Source organism: Lissotriton helveticus, chromosome 1_1 (genome assembly GCF_964261635.1).
Source record: "Lissotriton helveticus chromosome 1_1, aLisHel1.1, whole genome shotgun sequence".
In the NCBI taxonomy this organism is placed as follows: Eukaryota; Metazoa; Chordata; class Amphibia; order Caudata; family Salamandridae; genus Lissotriton; species Lissotriton helveticus.
In genome coordinates, this window is record NC_136057.1 from 1,586,951,047 (window position 1) to 1,586,967,834 (window position 16,788).

Below are 16,788 nucleotides of genomic sequence, written 5' to 3' on the forward strand. Positions count from 1 at the left end.
ATGTCTAGGCTCTGAGGCTGTACCACCTGCACTTTATCAAAAGTCCAAAAATGGCCATAAAAGCACATACATAAAAAACCATAATCACATTAAAAAGTGCATAACAGCGCCAAAAATACAATAGATAAAATATGTAACCGTCTTTCCGCAGGCTAAGAAACAATAAGATCATTTTTATAACAAAAATAATTCCATGTATATTGCAGAACGTTTCCTCATTTTATGCAGCAGTGATATAATTAAGTGAAACCAAACAGATTTTAGCTGAAGCTAAAGATTGGATATATCCAAGGCCTTCTTTATGTGTGGAAAGGTGCTTGTGCAGAAGGATGGGGTGTAAAAATCAAACCCTTAGCGTAAGATACAATGTGCAAAATAGCATAAAATGTACAGTTGTTTGGGTTGAAACATCATCACGCGGACATTTAAAAAAAGAAGTAACCCAAGAACCAGCCATTGGAAATTCATCTAACTTAATGATGAAATAAATGTAATCTCAACATTGACAAGTAAAATCTATGCTGAGGATTAATACACCATATCCAATAGGGTTCAGTACGAGAAGCGATAGATTTTTAATACAATTAATAATGGAACATGAATCAAGCAATTTTATTATCCTGCCTTCACGGTATGAAAATAAACTCTTTCTCATCCTTTCTTTTGTCTAGGGTGCTATTTTTTCAGGGAGATCAAAAAGATCAGTCAGACCCAAAGTGTAAAAGCTTTTTTTTTTTTTACATAAGCCAGCCATGGGATAGTATTCACATTATCAAGATTTAAGCAATCAGAACAGCTAGAATAGCCCTCTTGTTTTAACCACAATAGCACAAAACAATGACGAAATGCACACCAACGTTTATCCTGTTTGATACCTGTACTTATATCCATTCGTTGGATTAATCATTACTTTGCGTGCAGCCCGAATAATATGGTTGTGCCTTGCAACCACGGGTAGATACATCTCTCAAGAATGGAGCGTGATTCACACTCCTAGACGGACGCACAGCTGGTTCATTTAAACAAAACAGTAACTCTGTTTAATTCCAAATAAAACGGTAAGTTTATTTGTCTTCATTCCTCCAATATTCAAAGTACTTCAAGTGTGAATAAACAATCACATATGCGACATTCAAATGCCTTTCCCACTTTACGCATGCTGCAGTTTGCCAAAAGGCCTTTTCTTCCTGCAGCACGGCGGACACATTTAAAAAACATCCTTCATCCAATGCATTTCGGGCGCATTCTCAGCCCTTCGTCAGGGATATAACTGCAAGTATTAAAAATAACATCATTACCTCGTGAAACACAATATTGTCGTTCTCAATACATTCAAAAACGTTACCCATGTCTATGTGGCCCAAGTCCTTATTGAAAGGTTCCCTCTATTTGTACAATGCATTGATTTGACCACAATGTTTCTCGCCCCCACTCAGAAGTAACTCCATCTATGACTTTTACCCAATTCGTTCCCCTCATTCTATGTTATGACATGACCCCTTAATCTGTTTTTCCTACGTACTCACTTTGTTTGTCTTTTCAACGCATCCCGCCATTTTACTTTCCTTCCTTGCTTCCACAGTCATCTAAAACCTCTGCCTTCCCTTTCTCGCTTTTTGTAAAGATCGTTGTATACTCCACCCTGCATTTCATCCAATCATTAAGCTCCGTCTTTTCACCAAACTACAATTCCCAGCATGCCTCCCCACTATTAAAAACTCTGTTAGTCACAATGCATTCAAACGTACTATTGATGTTTAAAAGTTGACAAATCGTATTGCCCCGCCCTCCCTCGAATGTATAACGCTCATTCAATCCGAACTTTGACCCATGGCTTAATAAAAAACATAACGTTCAAATGATAACCACTATCATGATGTTAATCAGAAGTATAGTTCACGGGTATTTCATGTCCTTTAAAACAATTGCTGATTTTAAACCAGATGTCCATATGTCTCATATGTGGTTGTCCTTAATTGTTGATGATCCATGGGTGGGTGCAACATGCCAGGTAGGCAAAACTGAATCAATTCCACAAAACAATGACGAAATGCACACCAACGTTTATCCTGTTTGATACCTGTACTTATATCCATTCGTTGGATTAATCATTACTTTGCGTGCAGCCCGAATAATATGGTTGTGCCTTGCAACCACGGGTAGATACATCTCTCAAGAATGGAGCGTGATTCACACTCCTAGACGGACGCACAGCTGGTTCATTTAAACAAAACGGTAACTCTGTTTAATTCCAAATAAAACTGTAAGTTTATTTGTCTTCATTCCTCCAATATTCAAAGTACTTCAAGTGTGAATAAACCACAATAGCAGCAGAGCTAAATTGATAGAGTCCACCACAAAACCAGCCCCCGCTTCCGCATATGTAATGAAAGTTGAAATTGATTTTGGTAAAGCTAGAAGCCTAGCTAAAACATGTTTTCCATCGTCTGCAGTTTCCCAGGAGTTATGTTACCCCATACTACTGCGCCATAAACACCCATGGATAAACATTTACTTTTACATAGCTGGAGCATTTCCTTAAACGGTTTATGGCCCAAATAATTTTGCAAATCGAATTTTAATTTCCCCCTCAGCGCCATCTTTTGTATTCTCTGGTTGACCCATTCACACTGATTAAGAGGTCCAAATAGTTAAAGGAGGATACCATCAATACCATTTTCTTTTATTTTAGTGGATTTAGGACCGAAGGTCATAATATATGATTTTTGATTAATTACTTTAAGGCTAAGACTACTCATAACATTTTTTAAAACATCTGAAAGACTTAGGAGGCCATTTGATTTTAACCCTAGAAGAACAGCATTATCAGTGTATAATAGAATCGGAACTACACAAGAACCGATTTGCAAAATATCTTTAGCACATGCCCCCAAAAATCTAGCGAGAGAATAAATGTAAAATAGGAATAAAAATGGAGTTAAAATCCAACCTTGTCTCACTTGTCTGGTCACCTTAATAGGTTTAGTGCAATCCCCGGTGTATGAATAACGCACTTAAAGGGCTGTATCGCAATGTAGTTGCTTAAGCAAATCCAACAAACTTGCCTCAACTCCTGCCTGAAGCATTAGAACCCATAGTTTCTTCCTGTCAACTACGTCAAAGGCACAGGAGAGGTCCATAAATGCCATATGAAAATAATGGTTATTTTATACTTTTTATTTGATATTTTATCAAATAATTTCATGTCTGTTTTGCTGAAATGTATATGTGTGATTTTATAGTGTTCTGTCGATGTATTTGTATCCAATGTGAAAAATAAATAAGCATGCAGGTGCGGATGTTAGTTTTGTTCTATGATGAGGGATCATGAGAACTGTCACGAGGATGGGTTTTTTTAGTCGCAGAAGACTGACCGAAGGTTTCTGAATGCAAAAAGGTGTTATGAGTATATTGAGTTACCTAATAGGAGTAATTAAAAAAGCAAACACCCCCTTCCCCCAGAAATTGTCTGTATTTGAACTGAAATAATGAGTGGGTGGATTAAAAGCTGTATAGGGTCTAACCACCCTTTTCTACCTTACTCATTTTGCTGATGTCGTGCTGGAAATACAACGTAATGGTTTCTGAAGTGAAACCTCCAAATGATCTTTAATATGTAGAATAAAGTCCTTGAAATAAAAAAATAAAAAATATGTAGAATAAAGTATAAATCACAATTAAATGCTCATGTTTACAGTGATCTGAATTATAAAAAAATGGAGATAGGCGGGCAAGGTACAGTTACATGGAATGTTTAATGGTAAATTCAGAGAAACCTGTAGTACAAGATGTCCGCTCAGAGAAACTTAAATTAATGAAAGAATTTTGAATCTCTGGGATTAAAGTGAGTATAGCATTTGAATGAATAGATTCTGATACAAACAGGATATATGTTCTTGGAGGCAAAGAAAGTAACAAAGTAGTCTAGTCGGGGTCATCTTGTATATTGAGTGATTGAAATGGTGAAATCATTGTATGCCAGCATATTGGTATTAGTCTGTGAAATTAAAATGAAAGGACTTGGGTTATCAGCTTTGATAGATATTGTCTTTAACAGTTACAGTAGTTTTCTGGGTAGAGAAGAGTTTAAGGTTTAGTCTCTAAACTTGCTTTTCTGCACCTCAACAGGAGAAAAGCCTTTCGAGTGCGATGTGTGCAACATGCGCTTTATTCAGAAGTATCACCTGGATAGGCACAAGCGGGTGCACAGCGGTGAGAAGCCCTACGAGTGTGAGCGCTGCCATCAGGTATGATACCGACCCTGGAAGTGATAATTTTGTAGCCCAGGTTTGTAGAAGCCTTGTGATAAAGGATAAATCCTCTTAGCTGTTTTATTCCCTGTTTACATAGTTGTGTGGGGAAGTCAAAGAGGACTCCTGTGATACACAGACAAGACACGTAGTATCCAACTTTACAAGTTGCTCAAAACATATTGTATGGCTCATTAATGGAAAAGCGTCCACATTGGGGCAAGTGTTGTAAGGGAGTAAAGGGAGCCCCATCTTAACTGTCATTCTGAGTGAAAATGTGAAACCTGTTTGCAACATGTAGCAATTTGAATCTACTGCTAATGCTTCCAGATCGGTCCAAGATTATATTCAGATACATGCAGAGCTTTTGGGGAGCTCCTGCTTCGCAAATCGCAGATTTAAAATCCAGTTGTGTCGTCCATTGTCTAACCGAAAATGAAGGCAGAGCCAATGCATTAAAACATGCTTTCCAGAGCTGTTTGTGTCATCTTTGTAGAGATAACAACAGAGGACTATTTTTTACTGCATGTTAAATTAGTGAGATGATACCGAATTATCTTGCTGCTGTTGAAGAAAAATAAATGTCTAGTCAAAAATGTATAGTTTTGATGTTGCTAAGAGGAGTCCGTGTTCTGCAATGTAGGATCCTCATCGACAGTCTTAAACATAAAATATTCCCGCCTTAATGCAGGGACCTCAGCACTTTTTTCTGAATATAACAGAATCAATCTGTAGTTCGAGATAGCCATCTTCATGCTCCACAGCTTGGTGATACCTCAGTGAATAATTAGACAGTCTAGCTTTTACTGCGTTTTTCATATGTAAAGAAATTCCTCTTTCATAGTAGTACAAACACATTGCAGCACCTACTGAAAGAAATGTGCTACGTTATACAAAATATCTTTTAACCTTTATTCAGCGAAAGAGAACAATTAAGGAAAAGGTACCCGTCAGGTCAAAAGTACATAAGCTGCAAATAGCAAACACTGTTCTTTAAGTCATCAGTTACCATCTCCCAGAATGCACTGTTCTGGCAGTTTGTCCTACAGCCTTTCTTTTTTCTGGCTCTTGCTGATAGGATCTCAGACCACCTGCTACTGTTATTCACCCATTTATTTCTGGAGATTTCTCTTAGGGTTTAAAAAATGTTTTAAACATTTGGGAACGCTTCCTTCATTTTTTCATCTGTGAAATAAGTGCATCTCACATAATGCCTCTCTTTTTGTAAAATGCCCCTCCTGTGTCACGAAAAAAGCTGCCTCAGAGGTAAGACTGTCATATTAATGGTCGCTATCCTCCCGACCAGGAAATTGGATAGTGCTTCCACCACTGCAGATCAGCGTTGATTTGAGTATGTAGTTTGGTGTAGTTAACTGACGCCGTGGTTTGCAAAGTGGGTCCTAAATGAATTCCCAGATATGGGACCGTGTCTCTGGACCATTGTAGGGGATGCTGACTTTGGAGGCATGCCTGCGTGTGCTGTGATAAGGAGAGTTGAGGGTGGTGGATTTCGCAATATTGGCCTTGATCCCGGAAGCCTTCGCAAAGGAGTCCAGCTCCGCCAGGAAGGCTCCCAAGGCCACAGCTGGATCCGCTAAAGTGACGAGGACATCGGTGTGTACGTCGCCCCCAAATCGGATTCCCTTGGTGTGTGGATGTTCCCGGACTCTCTGGGCCAGCGGTTCCATGTACAATGCAAAGAGCAGAGGTGACAGGGCACCCCTGTCTTGTGCCTCTGCTTATGGGGAACGGAGCCGTTAACTCTCACTGATGCCGTAGGGGAGTGATAGCAGTTGGAGATTTGAGCCCTCATTCTCTCCCCCAGACCAGGGCGGACCATTGCCTGTTCTAGGTATGGCCAGTGGACCCGGTCAAAGGCCTTTTCGGCATCGATAGTAAGGAGCATGTAGTCCCCGGGATTCGTGATGCCTTCTCTATAAGATGTAAGACCCTCTTCGTGTTGTCACTGGTCTGTCTTTGGAGGATAAATACCGCCTGGTCTGGATCTATTAAACCTGGCACGTGCGGATCTAATATACCCGCTAAGATCCCAGTGTAGAGTTTCAAATCTATGTTCATGAGGGAAATAGGCCTGTAGGCCCCACAACTAGTTTTGTCTTTCCCTGGCTTAGGAATGACCACGATTGCGGCCTCAAGCATGGATATTGGTGATCGCCCCCGGGGACGCGAGGGTGTTATAGAGCCTAGTCAGTAAGGCCACTAAAGTGGAGCAAAATTGTTTATGAAAAAAGCCGCAGTGTAGCTGTCTGGGCCTGGGAATTTAGCTAGTTTAAGTCGTGAGATGGCCGCTATGACTTCTTCCACTCGTATGTCCCTGTCTAGGTGTTACGCCTGTTCCGGGGTCAGTGTAGGGAGATGCGCCTTTGTCAGATAAGCGTTGATGTTCTCCTCTGCCAACCGCTGCCCAGTATAATGTTGGGTGTAAAAATTTTAAAATATCTCGGCAATGGCCGCGTCTTCTATGACCACCCTTCCTGTTTGATCTTGGATCTCCTGGCCCCCTGTAGCTGTGTAGCCTCCCGTAGCTTTCCTGGACATGGAGGACGCATATTTCCACATCCCCATCCATCCCAAACATCGCAAATATCTTCGGTTCAATGTGGCTGGCACCCATTATCAGTTCAGAGTACTACCGTTCGGCCTCAAGTCGGCACCAAGAATATTCACAAAGTGCCTGGCCCCGGTAGCAGCAACGCTGCGCTCTTGGGGAATCCAAGTTTTCCCGTACTTGGACGATTGGTTACTCAAGGGCCCTTCAATAAACAGTGTACAGGACGCCATGACAAGCTGTCGTGCTCTATTTGCTTCTCTGGGCCTGACTGTAAATCTCAGCAAATCCCAACTGCAACCGAAACAAGTCCTGCCTTTCTTAGGTGCACGTCTAGACACAATACAATGCAAAGCGTTCCTATCACAGGAGAGGCAACTCTGTTTGCAAAAATTGGCAATTCAAATCTCAAAAAGAAGGTCACTTTCGGTCCGACTGTTTGCTTCCCTCTTGGGAATGTGTTTGTCAGCCATAAATCTCATCCCATTGGCACGCCTCAGGATGCGACCTCTGCAGGAAGAGCTGCATCATCAATGGAAGCAGGCAACAGGTTCCTTCGAGGATATTATCAAGGTCACTCCGCGCATGGTAAATGCTCTGCGGTGGTAGTCACAGTTGCACAATCTGAAGCAAGGACTTTCATTCATACAGATGCCTCCAGACTTCATACTTACAACGGATGCGTCCATGGAGGGATGGGGAGGCCATCTCCAAGATCTGCAAGTCCAAGGCAGGTGGACTCAAGATTACAAACAGCGTCACATCAACAGTCTGGAGTTGAGGGCCATCTTCCTGTCTCTGCAAGCGTTTCTCCCCAGAATAGCGGGATCTTCGGTGTTGGTACGAACCGACAATACCACCAGCATGTTCTATGTGAACAAACAAGGAGGAACAAGATCTATGACGCTGTCGCAGGAAGCTCAAGAGTTATGGGACTGGGTTACACTGCACAACATAACTCTCAGAGCAGAGCATGTCAAAGGCCTCCAGAATACTCTAGCGGACAAGCTCAGCAGATCTCTGTCAGATTGCCACGAGTGGGAGTTAGATCAAACTCAATTGCACAAAGTGTTCCAGACCTGGGGCAAACCACAGTTGGATTTGTTCGCAACACAGCAGAACAAAAAATGCCTGTTTTACGCCAGCAGGTATCATCAACAGGGGTCAAGGGGGAATGCCCTGTCCATGCGATGGTCAGGGATTTATGCTTACGCTTTTCCCCCGATTCCGTTGATTCCAAGGGTGTTGCGCAAAATGAAGTTCGAGAGTTGCCGATTGATACTCATTGCTCCAAGATGGCCATGCCAGTATTGGTTGCAGGAGCTCATGTTGTTGTCTCAGGATCATCCAATTCGCCTCCTTCCGTCTCCAACACTACTGTCAAGGAACGAGGGACAGGTTCTTCACCCAGATCCGCAATCTCTAAAATTGCACGCATGGCTCCTGACTTCCTAAAGTTTGAGCACCTTCAAATCCCACAAGACTGCAGAGATATTTTAAGGAAGTCGCGAGCTCAAAGTACTTTGAAAACTTACCGGCTAAAATGGAAAAGGTTCTGCTCATGGTGTGTCTCCAACAATGTCCACCCGATTAATGCACCAGCAGAAGAGGTTCTTCCTTACCTGCTACACTTAGCTTGCTCTGGCCTGTCCTTTTCATCAATAAAGATTCACCTGGCAGCCCTGTCCAGATTCAGGAAAGTATCTAATGTTCCTTCACTATGTTCGTCCTCTCTAATCAAACAGTTTATGAGAGGACTTTTCCGAGTTTATCCTCCGATTCGGCATCCCCCACCGGAGTGGGAACTCAATACAGTTCTTTCACAGCTTATGAAGCATCCATTCAAACCTATTCATAAGGCTGAGATCAAATACCTTACATGGAAAGTTGCCTTACTCCTAGCTTTGACATCAGCTAGAAGAGTAAGTGAGATACAAGCGTTCACCATTAAAGAACCCTTCCTACATTTTTCACAGGATTGCGTCACTCTCAGAACGAACCCTTCATTTATACCCAAGGTCCCATCACAATTTCATTTGAATGAACCAGTTTGTCTAAAAGTCTTCTTTACAAATCCGACTACACCAGCAGAAAGAACACTGCATTCCTTAGACGTCAAACGTTGTCTGAAGTTCTACTTGCAGAGGACAAAGAACTTCAGAAAATCTGATCAACTGTTTGTAGCTTATGGACAGACCACGTTGGGGGCAGCTGTCACCAAGGCTACAATTTCCAGATGGATAGCTTCAGCGATCCAATTCTGCCATACCAAGTCAAACAGACCACTGACAAGAAATGTCAGAGCTCATTCTACGAGGGCTGTAGCGGCATCTACAGCGTTATTCGCAGGGGTGAAGCTTGAGGACATCTGTCGTGCTGCGACATGGAAAAATGTCCATACATTCACCAGACATTACTGCCTCCTATCGACAAGCCAGAGAGATGCGGCAGTTGGACAAGCCGTCTTGCGACACCTGTTTGTTTAAAGAAATTCTCAGATAACATATACTTGATGTTCTTTTTATGTATGTTCTTTTATAAATTAAGTCATTTTAATGTGATTACAAACATGTTCATATGATATATCTATTCTGGTATTTCAAATGCATTTATAAGCTTTCATTCATCTTTGTCTGTGACAATAGCATGTGAAACATTTGTTAATTGATTAATGATGATTTTAATGAGAGTGTTTCAGTACAAGTCTCCCACCATCCGCAACCGACTATTATCTGGTTTACTGCTTGCTATTCTGATTCAGGCATGTGAATCTATGAAAGATACCCCAATACTGGATAAGAAAACAAGTTACTTACCTGTAACTTCAGTTATCCAGTATTGGTATCTTTCATAGATTCACATGCACCCACCCTCCTCCCCGGAGAGTCAGTTCTCTAGAATTGGGATACTTATTCCCCACTTGTGCTAACGAAAATCTGAGGAGAACTGGCTCTGCAGAGAGGGTTCTAGAGGGTGCTGACAGCTGATTGGCTGTGACAAAGACTTGGGTCTTTTCAGCATAATGAGGTAGATAGGCTACTGCAATCTGGGCCTCAGGCCTGTATTCAGGGCCTACTACTATAATTTACTTTTGGCACTGCTTTTTTATATACCGTGGGACTCCCGCCTCGGCGACGGGGAATGATTCAGGCATGTGAATCTATGAAAGATACCAATACTGGATAACTGAAGTTACAGGTAAGTTCTCTTCCAGGGGATCCTCATCAATAGTTATAAGCACTGAATATTCCCGCCCATGTACGGGACCCCGGAAACAATATAAAAATAAATATGTAAAAAACACATATATCTAGCTCCACATATATGTATGTACATATATTATTTTTTCTCATATCAATGCAGCCCCAAAAAGAGGCTAACACAATGTAAAACCTTGTACATGTACTGCAATTATAAAGGAAACAAAAAACACATTAAATCAAATATCCTTTGAATTTTGTGTTTTAATGAGTAAAACCACTCATAACTCCTGAAAATTGCTCATAAAAAGACATTGTTAGTCTCAGGCTGCATTGAAAAGCAATAACATACAAAATGAAAGCATTTTCAACAAAAACTGGCACTGTGCCTTTAAGGCAGCCCTGAACCCAGGCTTCCCATCATGCCTCAGGGGTGACAGTTAGGTCAGTTGTTCTTTCCGGCTCCTTCTGTCAGAACCCTGGTTAACAGCTCCCACCTTTTTTTTGACTTTCTGTCAGAATTACTTGGTGTTTTCTTCAAATTTTTTATCTCACTCGACGGTTTTTTACCCTAGAGAGATAGTTATACCTTTTTTGGGCTCAAAAAAGGTTAATTTTTTGTCAGAAATGCCTACGGCTCTTTTTGACACCTGCACTGCCTGTGGGCATAAGAAGGCTTGGTCTGATACACATCCTGTGTGTATTCGCTGACTACCTGACTTTCATGAGGTAGCATCTTGTGTCCACTGCAAGTCCTTGTCATCCAGAACTATCAAGGACAGAAAGAGAAGCAGGATTTATGGACTTTCTGAGAGAGGTAGGTCTCCAAAGAGACTTATGAAGCGGTCGACGTCGAAGAAAGTTCCGACCTGCTCTCCTTCGGCGTCGGGATCGGCGTCGAGGTCTCCAACGACGAAGAAGGTGAAGTCTTCAGCGTCGAAAGTCAAAGATACTCCGCTGCCGTCAACCGGGCGATGTGCAGCGTCGAGTGCAACGTCGAGGTCTCCGTTGAAGCAGGACGGCTCAACGTTGAGACTTCCGTCGTCGAAGGCTCAGGTAGAGTTTTCGACGTCGAAGCCTCCGCCGTCGCCTAGTCATCGGCGTCGAGGCAGCCTCCGTCGTCGTCTGGCTATAGACGCTCGACGTCGAGGCATCCTCCCCTGTCGCCAGGTCATCAGCGATCGGCGTCGAGGCATCCCCCGTCGTCAGGTCATCGGCCATCGACGTGGAGGAAGAGATCGACCTCAAAGCATACTTCGTCTTCGCCAGGTCATCGGCGTTCGACGTTGAGGGATTCTCCGTCGACGACCCATCGACATTCGACGTCGAGGCACTCATCGTCGTCGAAGGACCATGGTAGTTCGGCGTCGAAGCTTCCTCCGTCGGCGTCACACCATCGACGCTCGACGTCGAGGCATTCACAAACGTCGGCAGGGCACTCGCCGTCGAAAAATGAGCAAAGTTCGACGTTGGAGAAGCCTGTATGGACTTCACCTCCTCGGAGATCGACGTCGAGGCATGGAACTCCAGTGGTCCAGTCTCAGCCAGTGGCACAGCAGTCTATAAGCTCGTCTGGGTCTGCCTCAGCTGCGGAGGATGACCAGGGCTCGCAAGTGAGTGACAGTCACGCTGCCAAGCAGAAGAGGTCGCCGGAACAGAGGGACTCTCGCGGTCGCTCCAGATCGGCGGCTGGCTCAGGTTCGAACTCGGGCAGCGAGGAATCCAGGCATTCACAAAAGAATGCAACGCCTCCACATAAATCGCCTACTGTCAGACTTTCACCGAGATGGTACAAGCCACTTCATCACTGGGCTCCGGACAAGGAGACAGCGTCTCGGTTGCAGCAACCGCTCTCTAGGCCTAGAGAACGGTCACGCTCTCCGGTGAGGCAGAAAGAAAGATCCCGCTCTTCAGTTCGCCAGAGGGAAAGATCATGTTCCCCAGTTCGTCAGAGAGAAAGATCACGCTCTCCAGTTCGCCAGAGGGAAAGATCGCGTTCCCCAGTTCGCCAGAGAGAAAGGTCACGCTCTCCTGTTCGCCAGAGGGAAAGATCACGCTCTCCAGTGCGCCAGAAGGAAAGATCGCGCTCCCCAGTTCGTCAAAGGGAACGATCGCGCTCCAGGGTGAGGCGTAGATCACGCTCAAGAAGCACAAGGAGAGACCGGAGAACTCCTTCTACTTCTTCCTCGACCCGCTCTCACAGAAACTACTCTCCTACCCTGTCAGACTCTCCTTCAACGAGGGTATCTCCAATCGATGATATCTTCACTTTTCAGGACATACTGGGTAGGTGAGCTCTTAAGCTGGGAGTTACCTTAAAAGCTCCGCAGATCAAGACCTCGATAATATTTGAGACACTACAGCATAGGTCTGCACCCAAACCTCTTCTGCCTTTGGTACCGGGGATTATAGAGCCAGTTATGGACGTCTTCTTAACCCCAGCGACGGTCAAAGCGGCTCCGGCAAGGATTCTTAAAAAGTACAAATCTCCAGAGGACGATCCGCTATTCCTCAGAGCTGATTCTCCCCCGGACTCAGTGATTATCGCGGCGGCGAGGAAGTCCAATGCAGTTGCCTCATCCTCAACTGTTCCTTCAGATAAGGACAGTAAGATGCAAGACTCGTGGGGTAGGCGGGTCTGCAATACATCAGCGTCTTTTCTCAAGGTTGCCAATGCGGAAGCCCTCTTGGGGCGGTATGACCGATCCCTGTGGGACTCTCTGCAACGTTTTGTGGAGAAGCTCCCAGCAGAGGACCGTAAGGACTTTGAGGAAATCCTCCTGGAAGGCAGTCAAGTCTCCAACAGGTGATAAGCGCCGCAGCGGATGGTGCTACCCTAGCAGCTCATGGGTATGCTCATGGGGTAACAGCAAGAAGGTCATCATGGTTGCGACTGACGGCTTAAAAACCTGAAGCCCAAGCACATATATTGAACTTACCTTTTTCAGGTGCTTCATTGTTTGGCACAAGTGCAGACGAGGAAATGCAGCGCATGAAGGCAGAACTGGAAACTCTCAAGGCAGTGGGTCTTGAGAAGAAGAAGGAGTTCAAGAAGAAATTTCGCTCCTTCAACAAGGGCTCAACAAAGCAGCGGGTTCAAACCCCGAACTGGCAGAAGAGCCAAGATCAGCAGGGGCAGCAAAAGTCCCAGTATAAAGGCAAGCGTAATTACAAGGGAAATATTCAGCGCCAAGGCAACAACACCGGCAAGGCTCAAGCCAAGCAATGAGTCGTCTCTTCCCCCAGCGCCGTGGACCACTCCAGTGGGGGGAAGCCTGACAAAGCATTTGAAAAAGTGGCAAAGCATCACAAAAGACAGATGGGTGTTGTCTACGCTTCAAAATGGGTACTGTCTTCATTTCAGTCGTCTTCCTTCACCCGTTCCCCCGATGTCAACATCAAATCATCAACTGCCCCTACTGCAAAAAGAAGTCACCACTCTACTCGAAAAGTCAGCTATCGAGAGAGTTCCGGCCTCTCAGAGGGGAAAAGGGGTGTACTCCCGTTATTTTCTGGTCAAGAAAAAAGGACAGAAGGCAGAATACAGACTCATCCTGGACTTGCGAACGCTAAATCTGCATGTCAAAAAGGAAGTATTCCGCATGTTGGCGCTTCACCAAATATATACACATCTCAGGAAGGGAGATTGGATGTGTTCGCTGGACCTTCAAGATGCTTATTTCCATGTCCCAATACACCCCAGTCACAGAAGATTTCTTCGGTTCAGGGTGGGGTCCTCCCACTATCAGTTCAAAGTCCTGCCGTTTGGGTTGAAGTCGGCCCCTCGGGTGTTCACGAAGTGTGTTGCGGTGGTAGCGGCTGCGCTACGTCGCAAAGGGGTCTTCGTGTATCCATACTTGGACGATTGGCTGGTGAAAGGTCCTTCCCCAGTCAATGTAAGGAATCAGTTCCAGACTTGTATACAGCTCTGCCAGAGACTAGGGCTACATGTCAACTTCGGAAAGTCAGTCATTCAGCCCACCCAGAGGATCCACTTCCTTGGAGCTCTGCTAGACTCCGAAGCAGGAAAAGTGTTTCCTTCGGCGGAGAGACAATCATCAATCGCCCAGAAATGTCAACTGATTCTTCGCGGCAAGACTCAGAAAGTGCGCAGGATTGCCTCCCTGCTAGGGTCGATGGCATCTTGCATCTTCCTGGTCCCGAACGCCAGACTTCGAATGCGTCCTCTTCAGCAGGTTCTGGAGGACAAGTAGGATCAGCAATTGGCTCGCTGGGACGATCACATCACCATCTCAGACGCAGCTCGAGTTTCTATTCCGTGGTGGACAAAAGCTCGGAATATGCAGGTGGGAGTCCTGTTCCACCAACCTCCCCCTGCACAAACACTGATCACGGACGCTTCCCTTCTGGGCTGGGGAGTGCACATGGGCCCCCTGCAGGTTCAAGGTCAGTGGTCACACAAGGAAAGCACTTACCATATCAACATGCTAGAGCTGAGAGCAGTACACCTGGCTCTCAAAGCGTTCCTCCCCTCAATCCAAGAGGCATCTGTGCTAGTACAGACGGACAACACCACCACCATGTACTACTTAAACAAGCAGGGGGGACGTGCTCCCGGACGTTGTCATTGGAAGCGCAGAGGATCTGGCATTGGCTTCTGGCTCGAGGGCTATCTGTCACGGCGGTTCACCTTCCAGGAGAGCAAAACGTGAGGGCAGACGCTCTAAGCCGTCATTTCGACGACAAAGAAGACTGGGTTCTTCACGACGAAGTGGTGGAGGAACTTTTTCAATCCTGGGGTCGTCCCTTCATAGACTTGTTCGCGGACGAACAAAACGCCAAATGCCGAAGCTTCGCCTCCAGGTTCCACCGGCCAGGCTCGAGAGGGAATGCTCTTTTGATCGACTGGTCAAACGAATTTGTGTACGCCTTTCCACCTCTCCCGTTGATTCCGAAGGTGGTAAGCAAGCTAACACACTCATGCACAACAATGATTCTGATTGCTCCCGATTGGCCGAGGCAGTGGTGGTACACAGACCTGCTTCATCTGTCAGTAACTCCTCACAAGAGGCTGCCATGCAGGCCGGACCTGTTGTCCAAGATGGACGGGAGGATCTTCCATCCCAACCTTCCGTCACTGAGCTTGGCAGCATGGCTCCTGAGGTCATCCAATACGGCCATCTAGGATTGCCAGAGGACTGCATGTTCATTCTGAAAGAAGCAATGCGTCCTTCCACCAGACATTCGTATGCATGCAAGTGGAAGAGATTCTATATATGGTGTATACAGAATAGTCATGATCCGATCAAATGTCAAGAAGAAGCAGTTCTTCCTTATTTGTTGTATCTGGCTAAAGCAGGTTTAAAATTTAATTCCATCAAGGTGCACCTAGCGGCCATAACGGCTTATAGGCGGTCGCCTTCTCAAACCTTTTTTCAAGCTAGCATCTGTCAAGGACTTCCTGCAAGGGTTAAAAAAAGTATACCCTCCAGTGCGTCCTCCTTCTCCACCCTGGGAGTTGAACTTGGTGCTATCAAAGTTAATGGGTCCTCCTTTTGAACCCATTCACAAAGCTACTTTACAACATCTTTCATGGAAAGCGGCTTTTTTGGTGGCTATCACGTCAGCTCGCAGAGTGAGCGAGATTCAAGCCCTCTGTGCATCAGAACCCTATACGGTGTTCCATTTGAATAGGGTGGTGCTACGGACGCATCCATCTTTTCTGCCTAAAGTGGTGTCAGATTTTCATGTAAATCAGATCATTTCTCTGCCCACTTTTTTTCCCAACCCCTCCACTCCAGCTGAGAGGGCTCTGCATTCTTTAGACCTGAAAAGGGTTTTAAAATTCTATCTTTACAGGTCTAAAGTGATTCGTCATTCTGATCATCTTTTTGTTAACTATGGATCGATCAGGACAGGCCATGCTGCCTCAAAACGTTCCATTTCCAGATGGATCGTTTCATGTATTAAACTTGCTTACCAGCTAGTGCAAAAAACCCTGGGGTTTTCTCCCAAGGCGCATTCCACCAGAGGAAGAGCTGCGACTGCGGCTTTTCTCAATAATGTGCCCATGTCTGAGATCTGTAAGGCGGCGACCTGGTGGTCCGTCCATACATTTACCAGACATTATTGTCTTGATTCTGACACGAGAGCAGATACCCAAGTAGGCCAGGCCTCCTTGCGGAATCTGTTTAACAGCCAGTCTAGGCTGTGATGTTGGGTCTTTTAAGGTAGAAGATGTACTTCTCATTGACCTGCAGGTGGATGTTGCGCTTGCTATTCTATTCAGTGCTTATGACTATTGATGAGGATCCCCTGGAAGAGAAGGATTAGTTACTTACCTGTAATCCTAGTTCTCTTCCAGGGGTATCCTCATCAAAGTCATAAGTAACCCACCCGCCTCCCCAGGTAAATGAGAGCTGTACGTTTTCATGTTTGTATTTAGCCCTGACTTCAGGGTTATGCAAAGAACAACTGACCTAACTGTCACCCCGGAGGCATGATGGGAAGCCTAGGTTCAGGGCTGCCTTAAAGGCACAGTGCCAGTTTTTGTTGAAAATGCTTTCATTTTCTATGTTATTGCTTTTCAATGCAGCCTGAGACTAACAATGTCTTTTTATGAGCAATTTTCAGGAGTTATGAGTGGTTTTACTCATTAAAACACAAAATTCAAAGGATATTTGATTTAATGTGTTTTTTGTTTCCTTTATAATTGCAGTACATGTACAAGGTTTTACATTGTGTTAGCCTCTTTTTGGGGCTGAATTGGTATGAGAAAAAATAATATATGTACATACATATATGTGGA

The 16,788-nt window shown here is 44.8% G+C and overlaps 1 protein-coding gene across 11 annotated transcripts in view; it reads left to right on the forward strand.

Annotated features, from left to right (window-relative positions):
- The window catches only part of ZNF740 (zinc finger protein 740), a 195,305-nt gene that overhangs the window by 168,033 nt on the left and 10,484 nt on the right, over nt 1–16,788 (forward strand). For all 11 annotated transcript variants that reach the window (XM_078687438.1, XM_078687405.1, XM_078687430.1 and 8 more), the window contains one exon: nt 4,129–4,247. In XM_078687438.1, the coding sequence (XP_078543564.1) occupies nt 4,129–4,247 (119 nt within the window). The remainder of the gene's footprint in view (nt 1–4,128; nt 4,248–16,788) is intronic.